General features: G+C 42.0%; 3 protein-coding genes across 4 annotated transcripts; 1 reads left to right on the top strand and 2 right to left on the bottom strand.

Moving 5' to 3' along the window:
* Positions 1 to 1,259: 1,259 nt before the first annotated feature.
* Positions 1,260 to 3,765, bottom strand: LOC116248391 (uncharacterized). The gene is made up of 4 exons (XM_031621158.2): positions 3,535 to 3,765; positions 2,420 to 2,645; positions 2,138 to 2,193; positions 1,260 to 1,550 (listed from the first exon to the last, which is right to left on the bottom strand). Exons 1-4 carry the CDS (start codon positions 3,583 to 3,585, stop codon positions 1,368 to 1,370), a joined length of 516 nt encoding a protein of 171 aa, XP_031477018.1. The 5' UTR covers positions 3,586 to 3,765; the 3' UTR covers positions 1,260 to 1,367.
* A 1,691-nt stretch (positions 3,766 to 5,456) lies between these two features.
* On the top strand, positions 5,457 to 16,339 carry LOC116249289 (uncharacterized). 2 transcript variants are annotated; one of them, XM_031622509.2, is made up of 7 exons: positions 5,457 to 5,788; positions 6,667 to 6,707; positions 13,220 to 13,534; positions 14,359 to 14,560; positions 15,043 to 15,271; positions 15,365 to 15,620; positions 16,062 to 16,339. In XM_031622509.2, the coding sequence occupies exons 1-6, from the start codon at positions 5,716 to 5,718 to the stop codon at positions 15,609 to 15,611; spliced, it is 1,107 nt and encodes a 368-aa protein (XP_031478369.1). In that variant the 5' UTR covers positions 5,457 to 5,715; the 3' UTR covers positions 15,612 to 15,620; positions 16,062 to 16,339. The 2 variants fall into 2 exon arrangements, with proteins under 2 accessions (XP_031478369.1, XP_031478368.1); XM_031622508.2 differs by lacking the exon at positions 16,062 to 16,339 and having other exon boundaries at positions 15,365 to 16,013.
* A 299-nt stretch (positions 16,340 to 16,638) lies between these two features.
* On the bottom strand, positions 16,639 to 21,906 carry LOC116248878 (threonine dehydratase 1 biosynthetic, chloroplastic-like). Its single transcript, XM_031621902.2, has 9 exons — positions 21,233 to 21,906; positions 19,837 to 20,016; positions 19,196 to 19,465; positions 18,889 to 19,095; positions 18,284 to 18,532; positions 18,117 to 18,190; positions 17,757 to 17,874; positions 17,538 to 17,672; positions 16,639 to 16,998 (listed from the first exon to the last, which is right to left on the bottom strand). The coding sequence occupies exons 1-9, from the start codon at positions 21,725 to 21,727 to the stop codon at positions 16,858 to 16,860; spliced, it is 1,869 nt and encodes a 622-aa protein (XP_031477762.1). The 5' UTR covers positions 21,728 to 21,906; the 3' UTR covers positions 16,639 to 16,857.
* Between the last annotated feature and the right edge of the window lie 672 nt (positions 21,907 to 22,578).

A 22,578-nucleotide genomic window follows, 5' to 3' on the forward strand; every position in this document is an offset into this window, starting at 1 on the left:
AATCTTGAAGAAAAACACATCTTAAGCTGAGAAGACTGTAATTTAGGACGTCCTTTGATTTCTTTGTCATGGTAGTGCATTTAGCCCAGTTGGGCGATGTGCTCTACATCCGTGAGGTCTAAGTCCTGAGTTTAGTCTTGTAAGCTTCGGCTGTTTCTACTTTTATTTGAGTCAGAGCTACTTTCCTTGATTTTTTAACTGCTAGGGGATTGATGGTAAAAGCTGGTTAACTGCAGCTCGGTGAATTAAAAGAAGAAGAAGAACACAAGTGGGATTCATTTTTTTCTTGTATTTATTTATCCCTACACGGATAATTTCTTAACCATACAAGAAAAAAACAATGCATTTGCTTTCTTGGTGGGAATCGAACAATTGGCACCATGGAACTGCTTGGGAAGTTGAGCCCGTAGAAGTTCAACTAAATAGGACGTGATCATACACCGATGTCCTTCAGAAGATCATTAATGGAAAAAATACATGTTTTATGACAATAAGCAAGCTGGACATATAAGTCAAAAGAGACGGGTGGTGTCGCTGCACATGAAACTGCTGTGACCATGCTTGTTAAGCATCAAGGGGAAGAGCGTTGACCATCAACAAACCTAATTAGGCTTTAAAAAAACAAGGTAAAAAATAGAAAATTGTTGTGATGGTTAATTTGCTCTGAATCTGGGAAAATAAGTCTGTAAACTCTCTCTTTCTCTCTCATGCACATGGGCTGCGGGGCGCACACAAGCGCGACTTGTACACGCGAATGCATTCATGGAGAAAAAGAGATGGTAGGATGAAGATTGAAGAACATCAACTATGGAATATATATGGAATATATCCAAAAGAATAGGAAAGCAAGAAGGAGAATCATATTCAAGAACGGTGAATAATTTAGTGTAGAGAAAAAGTTTTTTTTTTTGGGTTTCTTTTCTTCCGGGCAGTGAGCAGCACATATGCCCTTTCAGATGAGAGTTGAACAATTGCATCCATTTGATCGGCAAAGAAAGCATCTACATGAGTGGATTGGCCCTTGCAGTTTTATTCTTTTGAGTAACCTTTATCGGGTTGGACTTTTTTTTTTTAATTAACTAGCAATGCCTTTTACTGGAGTTCTTGGTGCTTCTTAAACCTTAATGAATGAATTTAATTTCTCCATTCTTTAATTGTAAGGAGAAATTAAAAGAAATAGGACTTATTACAACAATCAATCTCTCCAAAATATGATACTAAATCGATTAACAAAAAAAAAACAGAATTATTAGAACACATGCAAATAAAGAGGTCATCTTAAAATTGAAACAATACAAAAGAATGAAAAAACTCCGGTTCATGTTTATGAATAGGAATACATACTCTCCATTAGAGAGAAACATGTGTTACAACGATGTAGATACGGAGGAGATCAATGATGGGAGATTCTCAAGAATGAAAGTAAGTACTCCTCCAATCAGAAAAATGAAGCAAAACGCAAGCAAAACCTTTCCGATGTATTGAAGCGAAAACTCAAATCCTGTTGCAATTGTTCGCTTCTGCTGAAAGATAGTGCTTGATGACGTTCCCTGCAAAAAATAAAGAACTGGATCAGTGCCAAATATAATATATTAGTCATACTAGCTTTTAGCATTAAAGGCGACAAAAAGGCAACTTCTAGCTTCTTGCTTCCTAATCTAATCTGGTTCAGCAATGAAAATGGCGATATATAATTTGTACTAAGCAAAGAAGTTGTTCAGCAAAACTGCACAAGCACTGCAAGCTTTGTTATTAGATCAAAGTCTGGTCCGTTTCGAATCTCAATAGGAGAACACCATACATGCTTCAAACCCAAATGCATATATCGAAGAGCTCGCCGCGATTACCAGTAACACCAAAAATTCATGCCAGATTTTAGTCTCTAAAAAGTTACATGGAACCGAGTGTGCTCAAATTATTTTGTAACATTTTTATGCAAGTAAAGATATATATATCAATTAGAAGGACTCGACTCAAGAAAGAGGTAATCGAGAAAAAACAACATTTCGGTTCCTTGCAGATCCTTGGACTGAATTGTTATGTGACTGCAGCAATTGAGCAGAGAACTAAGCTCGGTTCACGAATTCAGAAAATCACGATCAGTAATGTTACAAGTGCATTAGAAGAAATTACATACCATTCCCCCATGAACTCGCCTTTCGAAGCTTCCCACCCTCCTGATTTCGTGGTCAGCTTTTTGGCATCAAAGAAGAAAATACAATTCAATTAGTACCCTTAAAGAGGTTTCGGAATTAGTACCTTAAAGAATGCAACTAAGCTATATACTCATATCCCTTTTGTATAGAATTTTATAGTAGAAATTTCATCCATATCCATATATTTGAGCACGCTTTTAGCGGTTCATATTTGTTGGGCTACCCTTGGATTCTAAAAGTGAAAAAACCAAGTATATATGTACCATCTTCATGAACTGTCTGCAGTTTCCAACCCTCCCCATAATCCACAAGCACTGCAGTGTGCCCAAAACTGATGGGCTCCTCCTCTCCCTTAACAGCTTCAATGTGTGAAGCTGGTGCAATGCCAATGTCCAATTTCTTATTGATCATGCGCACGGCAAATCCTGCTTCAGTCCCTGCTGCAAATCTCGTAACTTTACCACTTGCTTTACAGTTAACCACTATATACTGCAGAAGCCAGCAGAAATAGCATCAGCCTAAGGACGAACCTGAACCGCCAAAAATGGCAAACTTTTACATTAACTGAAAATTAATGAAAGGAGACGGAAACCAATTGATGCCAACAGGGTGAACCTAGAAGGAAAAAAAAATCGAGAACAGCAATGTCCTAAAATGCGTGACGCCGGGATCACTTAAGTTGCGGAGCTCAAGTAAGTTAAATCATACGATCACAAAAAAGTAGGCGCATTATGCACGGAAAGGGGAAAAACCTGTCACAACAGGGTAAACTCAGGAAGCAAAGGCTCTTTAGAGAGGGCAAATTAAGAGAAGCAATTGAATGTAAAGAAAACCCGCAACCGACCTATTATCATAGGTGGCCAGAACCATGATTACGTTGCCAGAATGGCAAAATTGCTCTAGTCCATGTGGAAAGGAACATCAGATTCACTAGAAGTAATAAGAGCAATCAAATGGTCGCAGCACAAAAATGTGGGTAGACCAAATTCGGAAAACCATTAGAAAAAATTAAGTACCCAAAACCAGGGGCAACCAACAGAAAGCATGATTGTTTAAAGGAAAAAAATCAAGAAGAAACCATCATAGAAAATGCCTTGACAACACCCCAATCAAAGACTCCTGTAGTTACCCAACAACAGGAACCAAGAAATTCAGCACAGATCCCAGCTAAAATTCTACATGAGAAAAACAGAGTTCATCAATTTGTACATAGAGAGGCAAAGCACGATGAATCGCAAAGCTGGACGCCCAACTTCAGTCTCATGATCATAGACAAAATTTCCGCCAAACCAATTAGTGAAACTTTTCCCGAGTGACAATCTGATCAGCATCAGGCAGAAGCGGGGGAGACAGAGAGAGGGAGGGAGAGACGGCTTACAGGAGGTGCTGGCGCTCCTGAGGAAAGATGCTGCGTTTCCTCTTCCTCCATCTTCTTCCTCCTGTCGCTGTGAACAACCCATGGTGCCGCCAATATATAAAAGCAAAGTCTCTTCCTCTCAATCTCACAACCATTGGTCGATTCCTGGTTGACCACGATCCCTGAAGATTCCGCCGCTGACACCAACCTGGGAGCTCCCCACCCACTCCGATTCTCGAGTCGTCAGCGAGTATGGTGACCCATGAACTAACTCACGCGCCCCCCACCACGCAAGGGAGGTGACTGACTCTCCCTGGACCGTCCATCTAGGAGAAGAACACAGATCATGGGTCCACAATGAGGATTCATTTAGGTAATCGAGAAACCTGCCCAATTATAAACACCACCACCAGAGGGGAGAAGACATGCTTAGGCTCCAATTCCATCAGGTCTTTGCCAAGTTTCCATCATCGCCTGGACATTGAAGTCTTCACCTCCATTACTTGTATTACTTTCTTCAACAATTTAGCGATGGACAACTATGTTCTCCACTCTTTGCTTTCCATACCCACTTCCATTTTTCAGCTTTGAAATATGCCATTTGTTAGCAAGGCAATGCACTGCCCAACTAGAAACTCTGGGGCTCGGTGTTGGGACCAATCCATCATGTCATGCCTTACCCTAACGCATTTAGATTTGGAATATTTCCACATTGCAGTTAAAACGTTAAGAAAAAACTTACGTTTACCTTTTAAGCCCCTCAGAAATTATTTGTTTGCCTGTGTCTTGTTTTGTTAATTTCAAAGCACAGCGTTTTTTAAAAAGTTGGGATGATTTAGCATGTTCAATAATGTTAGAACTAGTTATATATATATATATATATATAGTACATTGAAGGAATGCATCAAATTAGTAGGTCGGCATCGAAAGTAAGCCTGGCCATCGAGCCGGGCCCGATAGGCCGGCCCGACCCGGCCCAACTCCCGCCCTCCGTCCCTCGCTCCCCCTCTCCCTCTCCCTCTCCCCTTCTTCGCTCCCCGTCTCCCTCGCCGCTCCCCCTCCTCCTCCGTCTCCCTCCCCCTCCGTCCCCGTTGTTGCAGTCGGTGGAGACCCAACGCTGTAGCCGGAGGGCGACGGGAGGGCGGGGGGAAAGGGGGTCGGGAGGGCAGGGAGAAAGGGGGTCGAGGAGGGGAAAGGGGGGCCGGGCTGAGCGACCCGACGGGCCAGATCGGGCCGGCCCGGCCCGATACCCACTTCTAAAATTGAAAGGGAGGGGAGAAGGTGTGGGCGTCGTTTGGGCCTTCATTCAAATGATCAGATTTCTACACACAACTTCAAACTCTGGGATCAGATCTTTATTTTTTATTAGAATCCCAATCCAAATTTTAAGTCGACAACACTATTAGATATTAAGAACCTACTACTTTCAATATGTATGGATGTTAGACATAGAATCTTAATCAGATTATGATCTTATTTTAAATTGAACTCGATATGAGTTTAATTGAGTGTTAATTTTTAAAAATTCGTATCTGCTCAAATTTTTTAATCAGATATTAATATTTTTACATCCAACTTTTTTGCAGCAGTTTGGTTGGATATTCAATCCATTGACATCCCTATTTTAAATAGGAAGTTTCACCATTTTTCTGAAACTGTGTCAAAATGTAGGAAAAGAAAAGAAATAAAAGGAAACCATGCCAAACCAAACAGTTGAAAATGTGAACCGAATGCTTAGATTTGGAAAATGAGTTTATTGACAACTATGTTGAAATGGGAGGGTTGGTTTTGAAGAAAGTAAAAATCCAGCCATTAATTAGACCTCAGTCCAGAGCATTTAGCACCGGAGATGGATCTGAATCTGACGAGAACCAGAATCAAGTCGCATGTTGGAAGGTGGATCCGGACCCTTTTTTGATGCTTATACCTCCGAACTTTGGGACGCCTAGGATCCGTTTGCATTGCACCCATAATTTCCCGGTTACTCTTGCAGCCCAGCCTCCCCCAAACCCCTTTCCTGCCTCGTCCCCCTCCATATTTGCACTTCTCCGGCAGCAACCCGTCGGCATCAGCGACGGAAGAAAACCCGTTCCTTCTGGCGTTCTCGCCACCTCTTTTTGATTGCAAAGTCCTGAATCCTAAGTTCTACTGCGGTGAATCAAGGTTACTTTCTTTGTTCCTCATCTGGTCGCAATCGGAGGGATGGCAGGAGGCAACGGGCAGAAAACCAAGACAGCGAGGGAGAAGCACCCAGAGAAGCAGAAACCCGTGAAAGGTTTCCTTCTTTTCTCCCCTGCCTTGAAATTTCTTCTTGATCGGGCAAATGAAATTTCTTTCTGATCGCGTGAATGATCTATGCTCCGGGCAGCATTTTTACTCCCCAATCAAGTCGATTGAGGGTTTGAGATGCGATAATGCGTTTAGGGTTTCGCATTTCCCCGCCTTGTACTGTTTTGGCGACCTTTTTGTTTGAATCTATGTGTCGTCGTCTCCAATTTATACTACGTCGACTTTTGTGATGATTTTATGTCTTTGAGCAGAATAATTTTTTTCGTACTAGATTAAACTACAAAGTCTATAGTATTTCTCTTGGTTATATAATCTGTTTATTCGTTGGAGTTGGGCTTTTATGTTGTTTCCCCCCCTTCCTTTCTTGTTGCTAATTTGCCGGACTGAAGATATTGGTGATTGTCGATTAAGTACGGGGGTACAAACTCCTACCTATTTTTGTGTGCCGTAGGGTTATTGTTTACCGAAACAAATCCGATGGTTATAAGTTCAGTTTAAAGTGAGGTTTCATTAGAAAATCCAACGAGGGGAACCATTTTCTCTTAACTTCATTCCCTATAATAATCTTTGTCTGCCGAAGATGGTGCCGCTGCTAGGTATAGACCTGGCATTTCGGGCCCTCCTTCCTCAATTGCATTAAATGTCTTAAATGTGAAATTGAAAGTTGTAAAATTGCTCGATCCTTCTCTGCGTTGAGGCTTGGTTACTAAATCCTGAGTTGTTATGTTGACACGGAGTTGACTTTCCATGACCCACTGTGGTGATATGTCAAGGCACTGATATTCCACTTTCGTTTAAATATCTGCACCCACTGTGGCGTTATGTCAAGGCATTGATGTTCCACTTTCGTTTAAATATCTGCAGGTGGCCAACTTGAACCAAACAAGAAGGCAGCATCCATTCAGGTAACCACAGCCTTGATATTTCTGTTCTTTTCTTTTTTCCCGTGCTCTGTTGGAACATAGGAATTGTAAGGCTTTTGTTAAATGAAAATCAGTCGGTTGACTCAGAAATCTGTCTGCCTTAAAATCGGAATGTATTATCTATTTCATGTCATTGAAGTTGGTTATTGAGAAGGTTGTGGATTCGTTTTTATCCAGTGCAAAGCCTCCCTGCTAAGCTTTGGCATTATGCAACGATTGTTGCTGAAGGATTTTTGTTTTTTTTTCCCTGATTCTTTTACTCTCTATTGTTTGTGATGAGGGAAGGGAAAGGTAGAATAATCTTGGGACATTGCTTATGTGTTGTAGTGAAGTTTAATGACCACAAGCTTCTAATCATTCTCTAAACTCCATCTTTTTTGGTTTAAGTGGTATCAATAGTGAGCTGAGGTCCTACGTGTGTTTCTAGAACCTCATGCACTCCTGTCACGATGAATATTGGTCTGATGACTCTGTTTAGGACAACCTATCATTGAAGTACTTATTTTATCACCAACTGCTTCCATATGGTTGGACACATTAGCCTCTAAATATTTTTGATTGAGGATGATGATGAAGCTATACTGATACTGGTGGAGATGAACAACATCCTGTGTATTTTTGTATAGAATAACATGTTGTGTGTGCATATTTTATCAACATGCATCATGAGCAATGTGCATCTCCTAAGCATTCATCCTAAATAGGTTCCTGGAGCTTCAAAGGACAGAAATTGGTCACTTAGTTGTATAATCCAAACTCATGGATGTATATTCTACCTGTTATCACGTGAATCATGTACTGACTGAAGTTTCTCTTCTCATGATAAGATATGCTTTAGTAAAAAAAAAAAAAAAGGTACAGTTCTATATTGCACAGTGTAGAAACACACACCAAGATGGAGAGAAAAAGAAGGAACACACAATATACGTGGAAAACCTCAAAGAGAGGTGAAAAACCACGGAGAAGCTCTAACCTAGGTGCACAACCGCAACCCTAGGAGAGAGAAAATGTTATTCCACTTAATTCAACACTTACACATAAGTGACAATATATAGAGGGAGAGAGGAGAAGCCGCCTAGGGTACCGAGCCAGCCTCGGTACCCGCGCCCCATAGAACCGGGTCCAGATATGGACCCGGTTCCCACAACAACATATTCTAACACTCCCCCTCAAGCTTGGCATACATGTCAAACATGCCAAGCTTGCTAACATTCTTTTCGAATGAAGAAGTACAAAGCCCTTTAGTTAGGACGTCTGCAACTTGATCTTCAGACTTCATATATGGCAGAATCAGCTCCTTTGAGTCAATGCGTTCCCGGATAAAGTGACGGTCAATCTCCACATGTTTGGTCCTGTCATGTAGAACTGGATTATTGGCAAGATTAATCGCAGACTTGTTGTCACAGTACATTTTCATTTTATCTTCCAGTTCCACACCAATATCAGTCAAAAGGATCTTCAGCCACAGCATCTCTGTAACTCCCATTGCAACAGCCCTGTACTCAGCCTCAGCACTAGACCTCGAACACACTTCTTGCCTCTTGCTTCTCCAAACAACTAGGTTACCTCCAAGAAAGATACAATACCCTGTAGTGGACCTCCTTGTGTCAGTGCAACCTGCCCAATCTGCATCTGAGTAGCCCTCAATAGTAAGTTTGTCTTGTCGAGTATACAGCAGTCCTTTTCCTGGGTCATTCTTTAGATATCCCAACACTCTTTCTGCACTCTTCCAGTGACAATCCGTGGGAGCATGCATAAATTGACTTAGCATATTTACCGCATACGTGATATCAGGGCGAGTTAGAGTAAGATAGATAAGCTTACTTACTAGCCTCTGATATCGCCCTTTTCCTTCCTCATCCAGAATAGTGCCTGTCTTGATACTTATCTTAGTCCCCGATTCCATAGGAGTAAGATAGAGCCTACAACCAAGTTTACCTGTCTCCTTAAGTAAGTCAAGAGTGTACTTCCTTTGATTCATAACCAGCTCTGTCTCTGATCGAGCAATCTCTATCCCCAGAAAGTATCTCAGTTTACCCAGATCCTTGAGGTCGAATTCTTTAGCTAATCTCTCCTTCATCTTCCTGTTTTCTTCCTCATCACTGCCAGTGACAATCATATCATCAACGTAGACAAGGAGAAGACTCACCAGACCATCTCTCTGCTTTATGAATAGGGTATGATCTCCATTTCCTTGCTTGTACCCAGTAGACTTCATAACGATCCTTAGTCTCTCAAACCAAGCTTTAGGCGACTGCTTCAAGCCATACAAAGCTTTCTTGAGGTGACAACATTTTCCCTCTTGAACATACCCGGGAGGCATGTTCATATAGACTTCTTCCTCCAGATGGCCGTTCAAGAATGCATTTTTAACATCAAGCTGGTCCATGCGCCACTTCCTGTGCACAGCAAGAGCAAGAATAACCCTCACGGTCTTCAACTTTGCAACAGGGGCAAAGGTCTCAAGGTAGTCAATCCCATACTTCTGGCTGAACCCCTTTGCAACCAGACGAGCTTTATATCGATCTACAGTGCCATCAGGTTTATACTTCACGTTGTACACCCACTTAGAGCCAACTAAGTGTGTCCCTTTAGGGATATCAACCACTTCCCATGTTTTGTTCTTAGCTAACGCACCCATCTCCTCCGTCATAGCATGTAACCACTTGGGATCATCTTTAGCATCATCCACCGACCTGGGAATAACAACTTTGGATAAGGTTGTGATAAAACATTTGTAATTTGTACTGAGCTTAGCATAAGAAACAAATCTCTGAATAGGGTGAGAAGTACATGACCTGGTGCCTTTGCGCAAAGCAATGAGGAGCTCTTCATTCGATGGGCTTGGGTCATCCAGGGAGATCACAGGATTAGGATTGGTTCTATCCTCATCACCAACATCTTCCACTGTAGCTTTCTCCTTTCTGACATAAACCTGGCCAAACAAGTGATCCCTGGCAACAGTGGGCTGAGCATCCACCGTGACCCCTTCCATATAACTGCCCTTCTCATTACTGACCGTGACCGTGTCAATCACACTGGGACTAACTTTGTAGTCCAAAAACTCCATAAACTGAATCAGCTGATTAGAGGAATACTCTTCCCCTTTGTTCCCAAGACACTCCCCCTGAAGAGGATTCACCGGAAAATACGACTCATGTTCATGAAATGTGACATCCCTCGAAACATACACTTTGGAAGTAGTGGGATCCACACATTTGTACCCCTTCTGAGTGGAAGAGTACCCCAAGAAAACTCCTTTAATAGACCGGGGATCAAGTTTTTTGAGAGTAGGGCTATGATTATGCACAAAACAACTGCACCCAAAGACACGAGGAGTAAGAGGCCACGGATTCTGAGTGGGCCACAGGGTAGAATAAGGAGACTGACCATCCAACACCCTAGTAGGCATACGGTTAATGAGGTGTGCACTAGTGAGAAGTGCATCACCCCAATACCGCTTCGGGACATGGCGTTGGAACATAATGGCCCGGGTAACATTCAAAAGATGACGATTTTTACGTTCAGCTATACCATTTTGAGGAGGGGTATAACTACAAGAGGTTTCATGAACAATACCCTTGCCTTTCAAGAAATCATCAAGGGATTGAGAGACATATTCCATAGCATTATCCGTACGGAAAGCTTGAACAGTTGTATGGAATTGAGTCTCAACAAAGGCAACAAAGTTTTTCACAACTGCTGGAACCTGACTACGTTCTCGCAACAAGTACACGAACGTACATCTAGAGTAATCATCAATAAGCGTCAAAAAATAGTGACAACCACCACACGTGGGTACTCCAGAAGGACCCCAAACATCGGAATGAACTAAGGCAAACGGATGAGTGGTTTTATTCAATGAGATAGGGTACGAAGCCCTGACATGTTTAGCCAATTGACACACTTCACAAGCGAAGGAGTCAATGGAGACAGAAGCAAACAAATGAGGAAACAACTTCTTTATTAACTGAAATGGGAGATGTCCAAGACGCTCGTGCCATCGCAGAACAGTAGATCTATCATTCACACCAGACAAGTGACCACTCGTGGCAGAAATCAATGCTGAAGCAACTTGCACCGGCAATCTGTAGAGCCCATCAGTAACCGAACCAATCCCAATCTTCTTCCTCGTCACCAAGTCCTGCAGGGAACAGTGATCAGCAGAGAAAATCAGATTACAGTTTAATTCTTTAGTAATACTGCTGACAGAGAGTAAGTTCACATGAATATTTGGAACATGCAGGGCATTGTGGAGACGATATTTGTTCAACAGGGACAAGCTCCCTTTCCCAGCCACAGAGATAGAAGACCCATCTGCCATAGACACGCGTTGCTTGCCAGAGGAAAGTTGATATTCTTGAAAGAGTTTAGAGTCCCCTGTCATGTGGTGAGTGGCTCCACTATCAACAATCCAATCACCAAGAGAAGAGTTACCTTGATCAGTCGAGGCAACGAGGGCTTGGGCTAGCTGAGCCCCTTCAGACGTGGAGGACTCCTCAGGGGTAGTAGATAGGCGGCTGATGTACGCCTGTAGCTCCTTGAGTTGAGCAGGGGACAGCTTGGACTTTGCACCACTAGAAGAATTGCTCTGACTGGAATCAGACACAGAAGGGCTACGCTTGCCAGAGGGAGGACGACCTCTGACCAGTCTCTTCTCGGGATGAAGATCCCAACAGAAATCCACCGAATGCCCCAACTTGTTGCAATGAGTGCAATGCCGGGCAGGACGCTGCCCAGTCCCAGAGGCACGGCTGACAAAGGCAGAAGGGCCATGACCGGTGTCAAGATGCATCACCTGGCGACGTTGTTCTTCAGACTCAACTCGGGCATATACTTCCTCTATCCCCGGAATCTCATCACCATTAAGAATCTGGCTACGAATAGACTCAAATTCATCCCGCAGGCCTCCCAGAAACAAAAACGTACGGTCCATCCATTCCTTTTCCCAGTAGAGGGAATGATCTGAACCGCACTTCCACTCATCAGTCACATGATAATCTAGCTCCTCCCATTTGGTCTTCAGGGCAGCATAGAAGGCAGCAACAGACAAATCACCCTGTGTCAGGGAGTAAATACTGCGTTTAATCTGATAGGTGCGCAGATGTCTCTTCTTGTGACCATACATCTTCGCAAGCACAGTCCACATATCAAAAGAGGTCGGCTTCCGCAGAATGAGGGGCTGGATATCGGAGGACACGGAGCTGATAATCCATACCTTCACTTGGCTGTCCTCCAACGCCCACGTTGCCCAATGAGGATCAGATTTGATGGGCGCAGGTTTGTCGCCAGTGATGTAAGAGAGACGCCCACGACTAGTAATCCCAATCTCGAGAGCGGCAGACCAAGATAGGTAATTGTCCTTGGTCAGACGGATGGAGGTGACCTGGATCGGCACGTTCTCAGTCTTGGAAGCGCTGCCCGCGTCAAGAACGGCATCTTTTTGAGTCCCCATCGCGTCTGCCATCACAAACACGCACACAGCAACAAGAGGCACAGCGGCGAGAACTAGGCAGAGGCGACGGGAATGAGGCAGCGGCTACGGAAGGCAGGCGGCGACGTTCCTGGGCAGCGGGAAAACGATGGACGGCGACGGCGATGGGCAGCGGTGGCGCGGGACGGCGCTGAAGTGGGCGACGACAGTGATGGACAGCGGCAACGCAGCAGAGAACACCCGCGCCAGACGATGGCGGCGCAGCTGGCAGCGCTGGACGGTGGGGGCGCAGCTGGCAGCGCTGGACGGCGGCGGCGCAGCAGAGGCAGAGAAAAAAAAAACCGGCGGAAACAGCAGCGGCAAAAAAAACGGCGGAAACACGACTATCACACCAACGATCTCTCACGCGTTGGCTCTGATACCATGTAGAAACACACACCAAGATGGAGAGAAAAAGAAGGAACACACAATATACGTGGAAAACCTCAAAGAGAGGTGAAAAACCACGGAGAAGCTCTAACCTAGGTGCACAACCGCAACCCTAGGAGAGAGAAAATGTTATTCCACTTAATTCAACACTTACACATAAGTGACAATATATAGAGGGAGAGAGGAGAAGCCGCCTAGGGTACCGAGCCAGCCTCGGTACCCGCGCCCCATAGAACCGGGTCCAGATATGGACCCGGTTCCCACAACAACATATTCTAACACACAGGAACAAAAATAATTAATATTTTCTTGTTAAATTGATTTGATTCTAAGCATGAATTTTAGTGAATAAGCCATAGGAAGCATGTATGCATGCTTTGATTACAAAGAACACATGCATATATGTTGCATATGTACTTGCATACATTGTTTATGAGTTATACATATGCCTTTTCTCCTTTCCTTTTCCATGTATAGAGTGTGCATATGCACACAGATATGAACCTTAGATGTTTTTTACTGCTGTCAATAGAAATAAAGTTCACCAGATAGTGGACAATAATGCGGCTATGTATGCATGTGAAAATTATGCTTTAAGTGATCTGAATTGTTCTGTTCGACCTATTTGCAGAAGCAGTCAAAAGTTAAAGACGTGTTCCAACTATTTGCTGAAAAGGTGAGAGAACATAAAAAGCTGGAATCCAGATGGGCTGTATTACAAGAAACAAGAGTTGAATACTTCCGGGGCAAGGACTTTGTATCCTTTCTGAAGAATCACCCTGAGGTCAAGGAAGTATTGGGATCAGAGAAAAATTTGGACGTGGAGAGCATTGGTAATACTTTACTCAGGAAAAGTCTTATTGTTCGCTGTGATCGACTAATAAAAATTATTCGACCTGGCAAGAAGAAGTTATCAACATGGCCAGCACATCTGGAAATATTTCCTGTAAGTATTTTGAATAATCGAACAATAATAGCCATCCAAAGTTATGCATCCAGTCTTATAGTAGGCATTATTGGTCAAAGATCTTTTTATTTTCTTCTGGGTTACCCTTGTGAACTATGTTGCTTCCCATGGAAGGGAAAGGAAAATTTTATGGTTGTTGTTTATGGATACATGTTCTGTGCCAAGTCTTCTCTTATTTGAAGTTTGCTTTCTTACACGGCAGAAGAACTTAAGAAATTAGTATTTAAACTGCTTGCTTTGGCTCTTCAGCAAATATAAGAGTTTTCCTTATTGTTTATTTATCTGGCATGTTTTTTAGCCAACTAATCTGAATTTAAATGGTCTGGCGTCTATGTTGATGTGTTCCTTGAACAGTGATTCCAGGCATAAGGTCAATTTGAGTGGACTTCTCATTTCTGTCAAACTTAGGATATGCACTTTGTTTAACAACTTCATATCCACCCATGTCTAATGAATGAAATAGGTACTAAACTACTTTCAGCACCCTATGATGAGCCTCCTTATAATGATAGAGCTGAGTTATTTGAAAACTTTAGATGGATAGCAGGATAATTGTTTTCTGCTCTCAAGTTAATATTGTGTTTTGGTGATTTTAGGTTCAGAATTTCAGCACAGGAAATCATTCAGAAGAAATGGATTTTATTTCAAACTGATGGTTGAAATTTGCAGTCTGAGTTTTGAATGCCATAAGGCATAACTACTTGGGGGAATAAAATTTCCATCCTCCAATGGTGCCTGTATGATATGTTAATTATTGCTAATCAAGAACCCTACTGATATTCCTTTCCCTTAATCTCTTGCAGGATCAGGTTTTTTCAGAGAATGATGCGTTTTTCGCATGGACATTTGTGAAAAGAAGGCCCCTGTGGCAGACCATTCTTTCGTTCCTAGTACCTGTGGTTACTCTAGCGTGCTGCTTGTTCCCTGTATTCCCTCATTGGTGCAAACTCCTGGTTCTTTACTTCTTGGTTGGATTTCTATTGTTCATCTGCACGATGCTTTTTTGTAAGTGTCAACGGGTGATATCTTCCATGATAATTACAGTAGCTTGCCTTTTGACATTTCTGTCATACGGTACCTGTCTCTATTTTTCAAAAAGCGCCTGCTTTTCGAATCTTGGAAGTTATGGAATCTCTCCAGCATTTTTTGAAGCCTGAAGAACTTTCTTCCTAGTGAAAAATGGCTTGAAAAACATTGACGTGAATTGTGATGTGAAGCATGTTTTTATTCTGCTTGTGAACTTGAATTCGATGGGGAGTAACCAAGATAAAATTATCAGTTGAATAATTTCTTTTTTCTGGATCATGTCCGGGGATACAGTTGCACATCTGATTTTCTTGGACATCAAGATACTGGCCAAATTCCTTTCCTGTATCAACTCCAGTAGTGCTTCACATGTTAGCTTTTTCCGTTAACCTAGATATTGTATATTTTTGCTGTTTTTCCAGTTGGGATGATCTGAACACTTAGTTTTGTTTAATCTGCAGTGAGATGGTTAATCTTTGGTGTCATCTGGATTCTACTGGGAAAGCGTGTATGGTTTTTCCCCAATATCCTTGCTGAGGAGGCAACATTCTCAGAGTTGTTCCAGTTTTGGCCCAGTAAAGATGAAGAAGAACGCCCTAAGTGGACATCAAGACTGACTTTTGCTGTTGGGTCCGTCTTAATCATTTGGCTAGCTATGCGTCATGCACCTGATGAAGCTGCTAGGGCCAGGTAAGTTTGAACTTTGATCAACTGAGTAAACAGAGAGCAAAACGCTAGTTGCTTTGCATGGTTGCTTTTTCTTATGCACGCTGCGCATTGCAGGTACCAGAAGCGTGTGTCTAATATTATTGATGACGTCCTTGAGTGGTCACCGAGGCTGGCATTGTCGAATATGATGGAAAAGCAGCAGCCAGTATTTAATGCAACACAAAGCAATCATTCTACAGACGGGACCAGCCCGGATTCTGAAGACGATGGTACATTGAAGGATGTCAAAGTGGACTTCGATTCTGAAGTCCTCAAGAACGATGATCAGGAAGACGAAGAAACCAGGACAGAGGACGTGTGAGACTGCAAGGTGGATGATTTAGTCTTGTTTTGTCTGTATAATTCCACAGAGCTACAAGTATTTTGAGGCTCAATTTGGGTGCAGTTATTTAATAAAACTAATTAGTCAATCTGTGATCTCATCATGATTGATCGCAATTAACTAATGTTATTGATTGACTCGTAGCACCAAATTCCTTGTTTTTCAATGGGAACGGCAAAATGGAAACATTACCGTAGTTGTTCACGTTGTAGGACATCTGCCTCCGGAAGGTGCTATGCTTTTTTGTCGTGTAGGTCTGGTGGAACATAAGTATTTTTAATTGCTCTCTTTTATATATCTTAATTGGACCTGCTCTTTTCGCGAACAGGCATTTCCATTCTGTTATGGGTACCCTATCTGGTGGAACATAAGTATTTTTAATTGCTCTCTTTTATGTATCTTACTTGGACCTGCTCTTTTCGTGAACAGGCATTTCCATTCAGAATTCAGACCGAGGATCATCATCTACAAAAAAGAACCTGTCATAGCTTTGGATCCAAAACCCTGGATTTTTGTTTGACATCCATTAGGCAGGTTCGGGAGAAAAAGCGCGCGAGCTGCACCTGGCAAGGCATGTAAATGTTTTCATGGGTTTGCACTTTCAAAACAGCTTTATTATTTTAAACATGTCATCCCACAGTGACTATGTAATCATGTACAGTTTTTCTTTTTGGGAAAGCTTCTTTAAAAGGTTGTCCGTCATTGTATTAGAGGAGTAGCTGTAGAACCGGATGAAAATATTGGGTTGGGGGTGGTCACAAAGGGAAGCCATAGCCAAGTGAAAATTTTCTCCTCTTCCATACACGAGCGAGCAAGAAATTGCATCAACCCGCTTTTCTTCCCATAAAAACACAAATAGTGTTAATGGGTCGTAGAGTTCATCCCACAACTCAAAATTCGTCATCTTTTGTGGATTTTTGTATCTAAACATGAACCTTGTTTCGTGTTCACAAAGCAAAAAACTAGAGAAAGAGAGAAGGAGAGAGTTTTTCTATTGACCGCAACAAAAAAAATAGCATATTGATGATTGACCATTAGAAAGGAGTACCACATTACATCTGAATATGGGACAAAATCGTACGAGCAAAAGCCAAAGATGGTCGAGACACGGTTATTTCTTTTCCTTCAAAGATAGACTATGACTGTCAATCCCCACCGCACAAGAAGCAACATTAAACGACTGATATGAAAAACGGTCGATAAAGAGGAAGTCCATACTTGATACTCACTGCATCAAAAGCCTATAAGCTTCATTTGCCAACTCGATGGCATACTCATATCCAATATCATTAGCACGATCTTTGAACTCGGCCATGTCTGCAGGTGGAACTTGGATGCCCACCAACACATTTGCACCCATTTCACCCTGTTAAGAGGTTCAAAGATGAAACATACTGTTCATCACTAATTCTGCACTTTCAAACGAGGAAGTGATCTAAATGGTTCAACCCAAATTGATCAGCTGCAAGCTATCCCAGTGACACCTTAAGCGGGTGTGGTAATAGGAACGTTGCGTTCTCTTGAATGCAATTTTTCATGAATGTGTTCCAAAAATGGACACTTTCATGGAACACTAGGTTCCAAACAACGCAGCGTTCTTGTTACTGAACACACTTTAAGGGCACTGGACATACTTTTTTCTTGGAGTCACCACTCAGAACGTTGTATAAAAGATGTGTGGAACTACTCCTGTGACAGCTTGCAAGTTGCGTCAAGTCCACCACTATCCTAGTGCAAAATGAGGTCTACGGTGAAAACGTTACAAATTGAACCATTGATTAGGCAATAAATGGCTTTAACAACTAATGACATTGAAAGCAAGGGGATAAACTTGCCTCCAATTATTTGAAGAACTTGGCTGGGTTTTGAGTCTTTTGACATGATAATCAGAAAACTAATACTAACCTGTGCACGATAGTGGAATAAACTAATATTCCAACGCGGGCTGAAAGAGTCCAAGAATTTCATCAGGGCACCAGGGCGCTCGGGAAACACAAATCTACAAAGCAGCTCATTTTTTACATTTGAGCGACCTCCCATCTGAAATATCACATATCACATATAGAACTATGTTAGATGGGATTCGTTGTGAAAGGTATATAATCATAGAGGCAAGATAATCACAAGATGCCGTAGATGATCTTTTGCAAGGTCATTATTTGTGAGATCAATGGTTCGAAGTTGAGAAGATTCCATGCGGCCAACCATTGCTTGGAGCTCACTTACTTCATGAACACCAACACTGCAAGCACGGAACAGATAAATGAAGATACCATGATGCGATTGTATCTAGTCACCAGTTTGTTTTTTAACCTTTTTAGCACGAGGGCATTAAATGTCTTCAAATGTCAAGCTGGAATGGAAAAAAATGTATACATTTCACAAGGAGATCAGAATTTGCAGGAAAAAGAATTTGCTCGATTCTTATTCACCATGAACAAGAGGGGACAGAAACTAATACAATGATGAATGAAGACAACTTGCCTATATAGAACTAAAGCTTCTTCTCTATTACCATCGTATCTGTATTTGAATTCAGTTATGTTTATTGGACCGACCTGTGATTGAGAAATGACAAGGATTAGTGATGCATAAGAACAAAAAAAGATAAAACTAGAACGTTCCAATTATGAGCTTTGTTCAGGTCTAACCAGTTCACAAAATGTTTTGAAGCTTCCTAACTCCTCTGGCATGAAGGTGGCCAGAACAGCCTCCCTCTTCCTACCAACATCAGCAAGCTCAGTTACCAGCCTCAGCCTATCAAAATTCATATTTGCTCCACTGGTTATGGCAACCACTGATTCACCTTTTAACCCATAGTATTTGCAATATGCTTCTGCACCAGCCAAGGCAAGAGCACCTGCTGGTTCTAAAATGCTCCTTTTCTCTTCAAACATATCCTGCAACATGAATCCAATTTTTAATCATACTTCCATGAGTACTTGCATGACAAATAGTTCATCATTTTTCTTTGAATTCAGACGAATGACTCTGCACAAGGAGAGAAGATGTGGTGGCACATCCATGAGGAAAGTTGAACAGTTGCATGACCAAAGAAGACCCCAACAATGGGAGCAAAATCGTGCACCAAGACATCACCATTTGTTGAAACTTGAAATTGTTTGTTGAATGCCAGTACAAGATGCCTATCCACTACTCTTGGTTTACATTCTACTGCCAATTCTGCCTCAGTTGGACATGGACGATGTAATCATTATAGTTGTCCAAAAGCTAAACAGGGTAGTGCTATTATCACCTTAATGGATGCACAGATGGCATCACGGTTGACAAGAACCACTCCATCTACCAACCCCCTGCACAAGCGAAAGGTCTCTTCCCCAACTACTTTGACCGCTACACCATCTGCAAAGCCACCTACTTGCTCCAGCATGATTCTTTGGCCATGATACATGGACAATGCCATTGCATTTGCATCAAAAGGCTCAACGCCAATTATTTTTACCTGCATGGAAGGCCTAATTAGTTGGACAAGTGAAAAAAAAAAAACAAGATGGTAAATAGTTAAACACCTCCCTCTAAAAGCTTCAGTTTTGACTGCTGACCTCAGGTTTGACCTGCTTGACATAGGCAGCAATTCCAGCTATTAACCCACCACCACCAACAGGCACAAAAATTGCATGCAGCGGGCCCTTCATTTGCCTAATAATCTCCATTCCAATGGTTCCTTGGCCTGCAATAACATCTGGATGGTCAAATGGAGGTATGAATGTTCGTCCTTCTTGTTGACATCTCTGCTTAGCATATGATTGTGCCTCATCATACGAGTCCCCCACAAGAACCACTGTTGCACCTAATCGTTCAACTGACTTCCACTGAGCAAAAGCAACCAATCCAAACATCAGATTTCAATGCTTAGTGTGGAATCAAAACATGTGAATGAAGCAGCATTGCTGGAGTAAAATCAGGTCAATACATGTGCAGCTTCCAAAACAATACTATTACCAGATTATGTGACCAATGTTAAGCTGCTTATCTACCCAGCTGACTTTGAACTATAGTGACTACAAGAACCTTGAGTCCACAATTCCACAAGGAAAGATGTCAAGCTGGATTGAACTCCATGCCAGTTAGAGAAGTCTCCAGCACTAAATAAACTTTAAAATGGATATAACACAAGCACAACTATTAACTGAGGACTCCATAATGAATCTTAAATGCCTATTAGAAAAGTGTCAGAATAGACCTTTATTTCTGGTGTTGTGACAGGCATAACAATCACTGCATGGCAATTCAATCTTTGAGCAGCCAATGCGACACCTTGGGCATGGTTTCCAGCAGACGAGCAGATGACTCCTCTGTCTAATTGTTCTTTTGCGAGATGGGCCATCATGTTATAAGCTCCACGTAACTTAAATGAGAAGACCTACAAATTCTCATTATTAGTTAGTACATACACAAACAATTTGCAACTTGTCGAAGGAGGATGTTAATCAAATGCTGAGAAAAATTTAGGCAGAGAGCTGCATTGTAACAAAATACATGTTAACCTTCCATAATTTATTCTATTAGACTTTTGGTCTATGTTTCCTTCATACTTTTTCTGGCCCATTTGTCATAAATGAAATCAGAAGATTAAGCGATAATAGTTACAAAAATAGAACATCATCATTTGATAATAAACTGATGCTTGAGTAGCAGCCACAATCGCAGAACACATTATTAAATCAACAAGCAGTATACTGCATTTCTGAACGTTGTTCTGCTGGAGTTTCATAAAATTTTCTTCACAGCTTTGCCTATAGCTTCGAATTTTCATGCTAATTATAGTCAAATACATGAGCACCTCGCTTCCCATTGGCTGACGGCATCAACCAACAGCTTTTATAGTGACAATTTGATGTTAAAGAAGCACACGTATAATGAGAAATGTCAATGGAGGTTGAGAAAAGGAGTACAGGACAGAAGACATGCGCCAAGTAGTAAGCAACATCGGTCTAAGAGGACAATTTCCATAAACTAATATGCCCAGCTTCATTGTTTCAGCTGCCTAATGCATGATAAAGACTCTGAATCTCCCAGTACACAGCAAACCACAAGTAATATAGTTAAATTTCCAGCCTTGCCTTCAAAAAATCACCTTAGTCACCTCTACGCGGCGGTTGCAGGATCAACCGCAGCTATGCCATCTCCAATCAATCTTCAAAAAGTATAGGAAGATAAAACCAACCAATAACCTGAATCTCCCAGTATTTGATCCAGTAAGAGCCAAATTACGGTTTAGCTCGTGTGGTTCAAGTTGGTAAATGACTAACTTAACGTACAAAGAACTTTGAAATGGAAAGGATAATATCAAGTAAAAGTCAATTCAACATGCATAAAATATTAAAATTGTTTTTTTACATGGCACAACTACAATATCTTCTTCCATTCGTTTAAATGGTAAAATTCTAACAGTTTAGACTTTAGAGAACATTCACCGCTAATTCTGTTATAACTCGATCTACACTCAAAGTCTCAAAGGTTGCAGCACGGCTTAACGTGTATACGGCTTATATGCATCAGTAATCTATTCTCATTTAGCCAATCAATTGCTAGCGAAAACAACCATCATAACACCAAAATCAAAGGAAGAGACTCACAGGCTGCAGGTCCTCTCTCTTGAGCCATATATTGACGCCGCTCCTCTCAGAAAGCTTCGCCGCATACTGCAATGGCGATTCAATGGCGACATCATAGACCTTGGAAGAAAGGATACTGATCAAGTAGGACGAGGCACTCGTTACATCATCACCCTCGACCACAGATTTAGTCCTTTCGGAGACCCCACCCAAGTACCCAGCTTGATACTGCAATGAATCAGAAGAGACCTTCTCTAGTGAGACAGAACGCTCTAAAGAATTCTCTTGGGGAAGAGAGGACGGTGGCTGTTGTGCAGAAAGGGAGAGCTCTTGACCCTTGGCAATAGCCAACGCCAGGAATAGGTGTTTGGAGATGTGGGAGGTGGCGGAATTGGCGTTTTTGGTCGTAGGAAGGGCGAGATTGGCAGGAAAACCATGATCACAGGCAACCTTCTTGTGAGGGAGGGAAGGAAGATGAAGCAGGTGGGTGCTGGGATTAGACAAGAGTGCCTCCATCGAATGGAAGAGGGAAGGAGGGAGGCGCCTCCTTTTCTCTTTTTCCCAGGAAACGAAAGAGGGAGGCAAAGTGAAGGATCAGCTTGGCAGGTGATCTAAACGATCAAGGAAGTCGAATGCTTTGAAATCCTCACCGTTCTCTAGTTTCATCAAGCGGTCGGTTTGGGCCGTTCGGCCAGTTCTCTGGCTGCTGTGAAGTGCTGATATCTTTTTTGGCGGCTTTATCTAGCGCGGTTGATGTACGCAATCGATGGTGAAGATAACATAACATTTTTATCACCGGATTTAGCTAAATTATATAATCCCTATATTTGAAAAAAAAATAAATCTCTATAATATTTTCTTTTCACAAATAGGCAAGGTTCATGTTTGGCAACTTAGGGTGTGTTTAGATACACACCCAAAACCTCCAAACTGTTTTTTCTGGCTTGAAAAAAGAGCTTTCAGAAAAATGAATTTTCTGTCGTAAAGGAGTGAAACGAAACTACCTCTCCCTTGTGTTATTCATGTAAAAACATGTTTTGCTTGTCCATCCAAACATGACAAACGACGTTTTTCAAAACTCATTAAAAAAACCACTTTACAAAACCAAGCTTTTTATAAATCGTTTTTTCAATGTGTCATCCAAACAATACCTTATGTGTGGAGAGGAAAGCAACTGTGACTACCTTATGTGTGGAATGCAAAGCAACTGTGACTGGACTCAGTTTTACCTTCCCACAGCACAGTGGAAAGAAAGGATAACAGGAAGACATGAAGTAGCAGAAGACTCCTCAAAGACTAGACTCAGCTAATCCCCATGTCCACAAAGACTAGACTCAGCTAATCCCCATGTCTTCAATCACATTGAC

Source organism: Nymphaea colorata, chromosome 2 (genome assembly GCF_008831285.2).
Source record: "Nymphaea colorata isolate Beijing-Zhang1983 chromosome 2, ASM883128v2, whole genome shotgun sequence".
In the NCBI taxonomy this organism is placed as follows: Eukaryota; Viridiplantae; Streptophyta; class Magnoliopsida; order Nymphaeales; family Nymphaeaceae; genus Nymphaea; species Nymphaea colorata.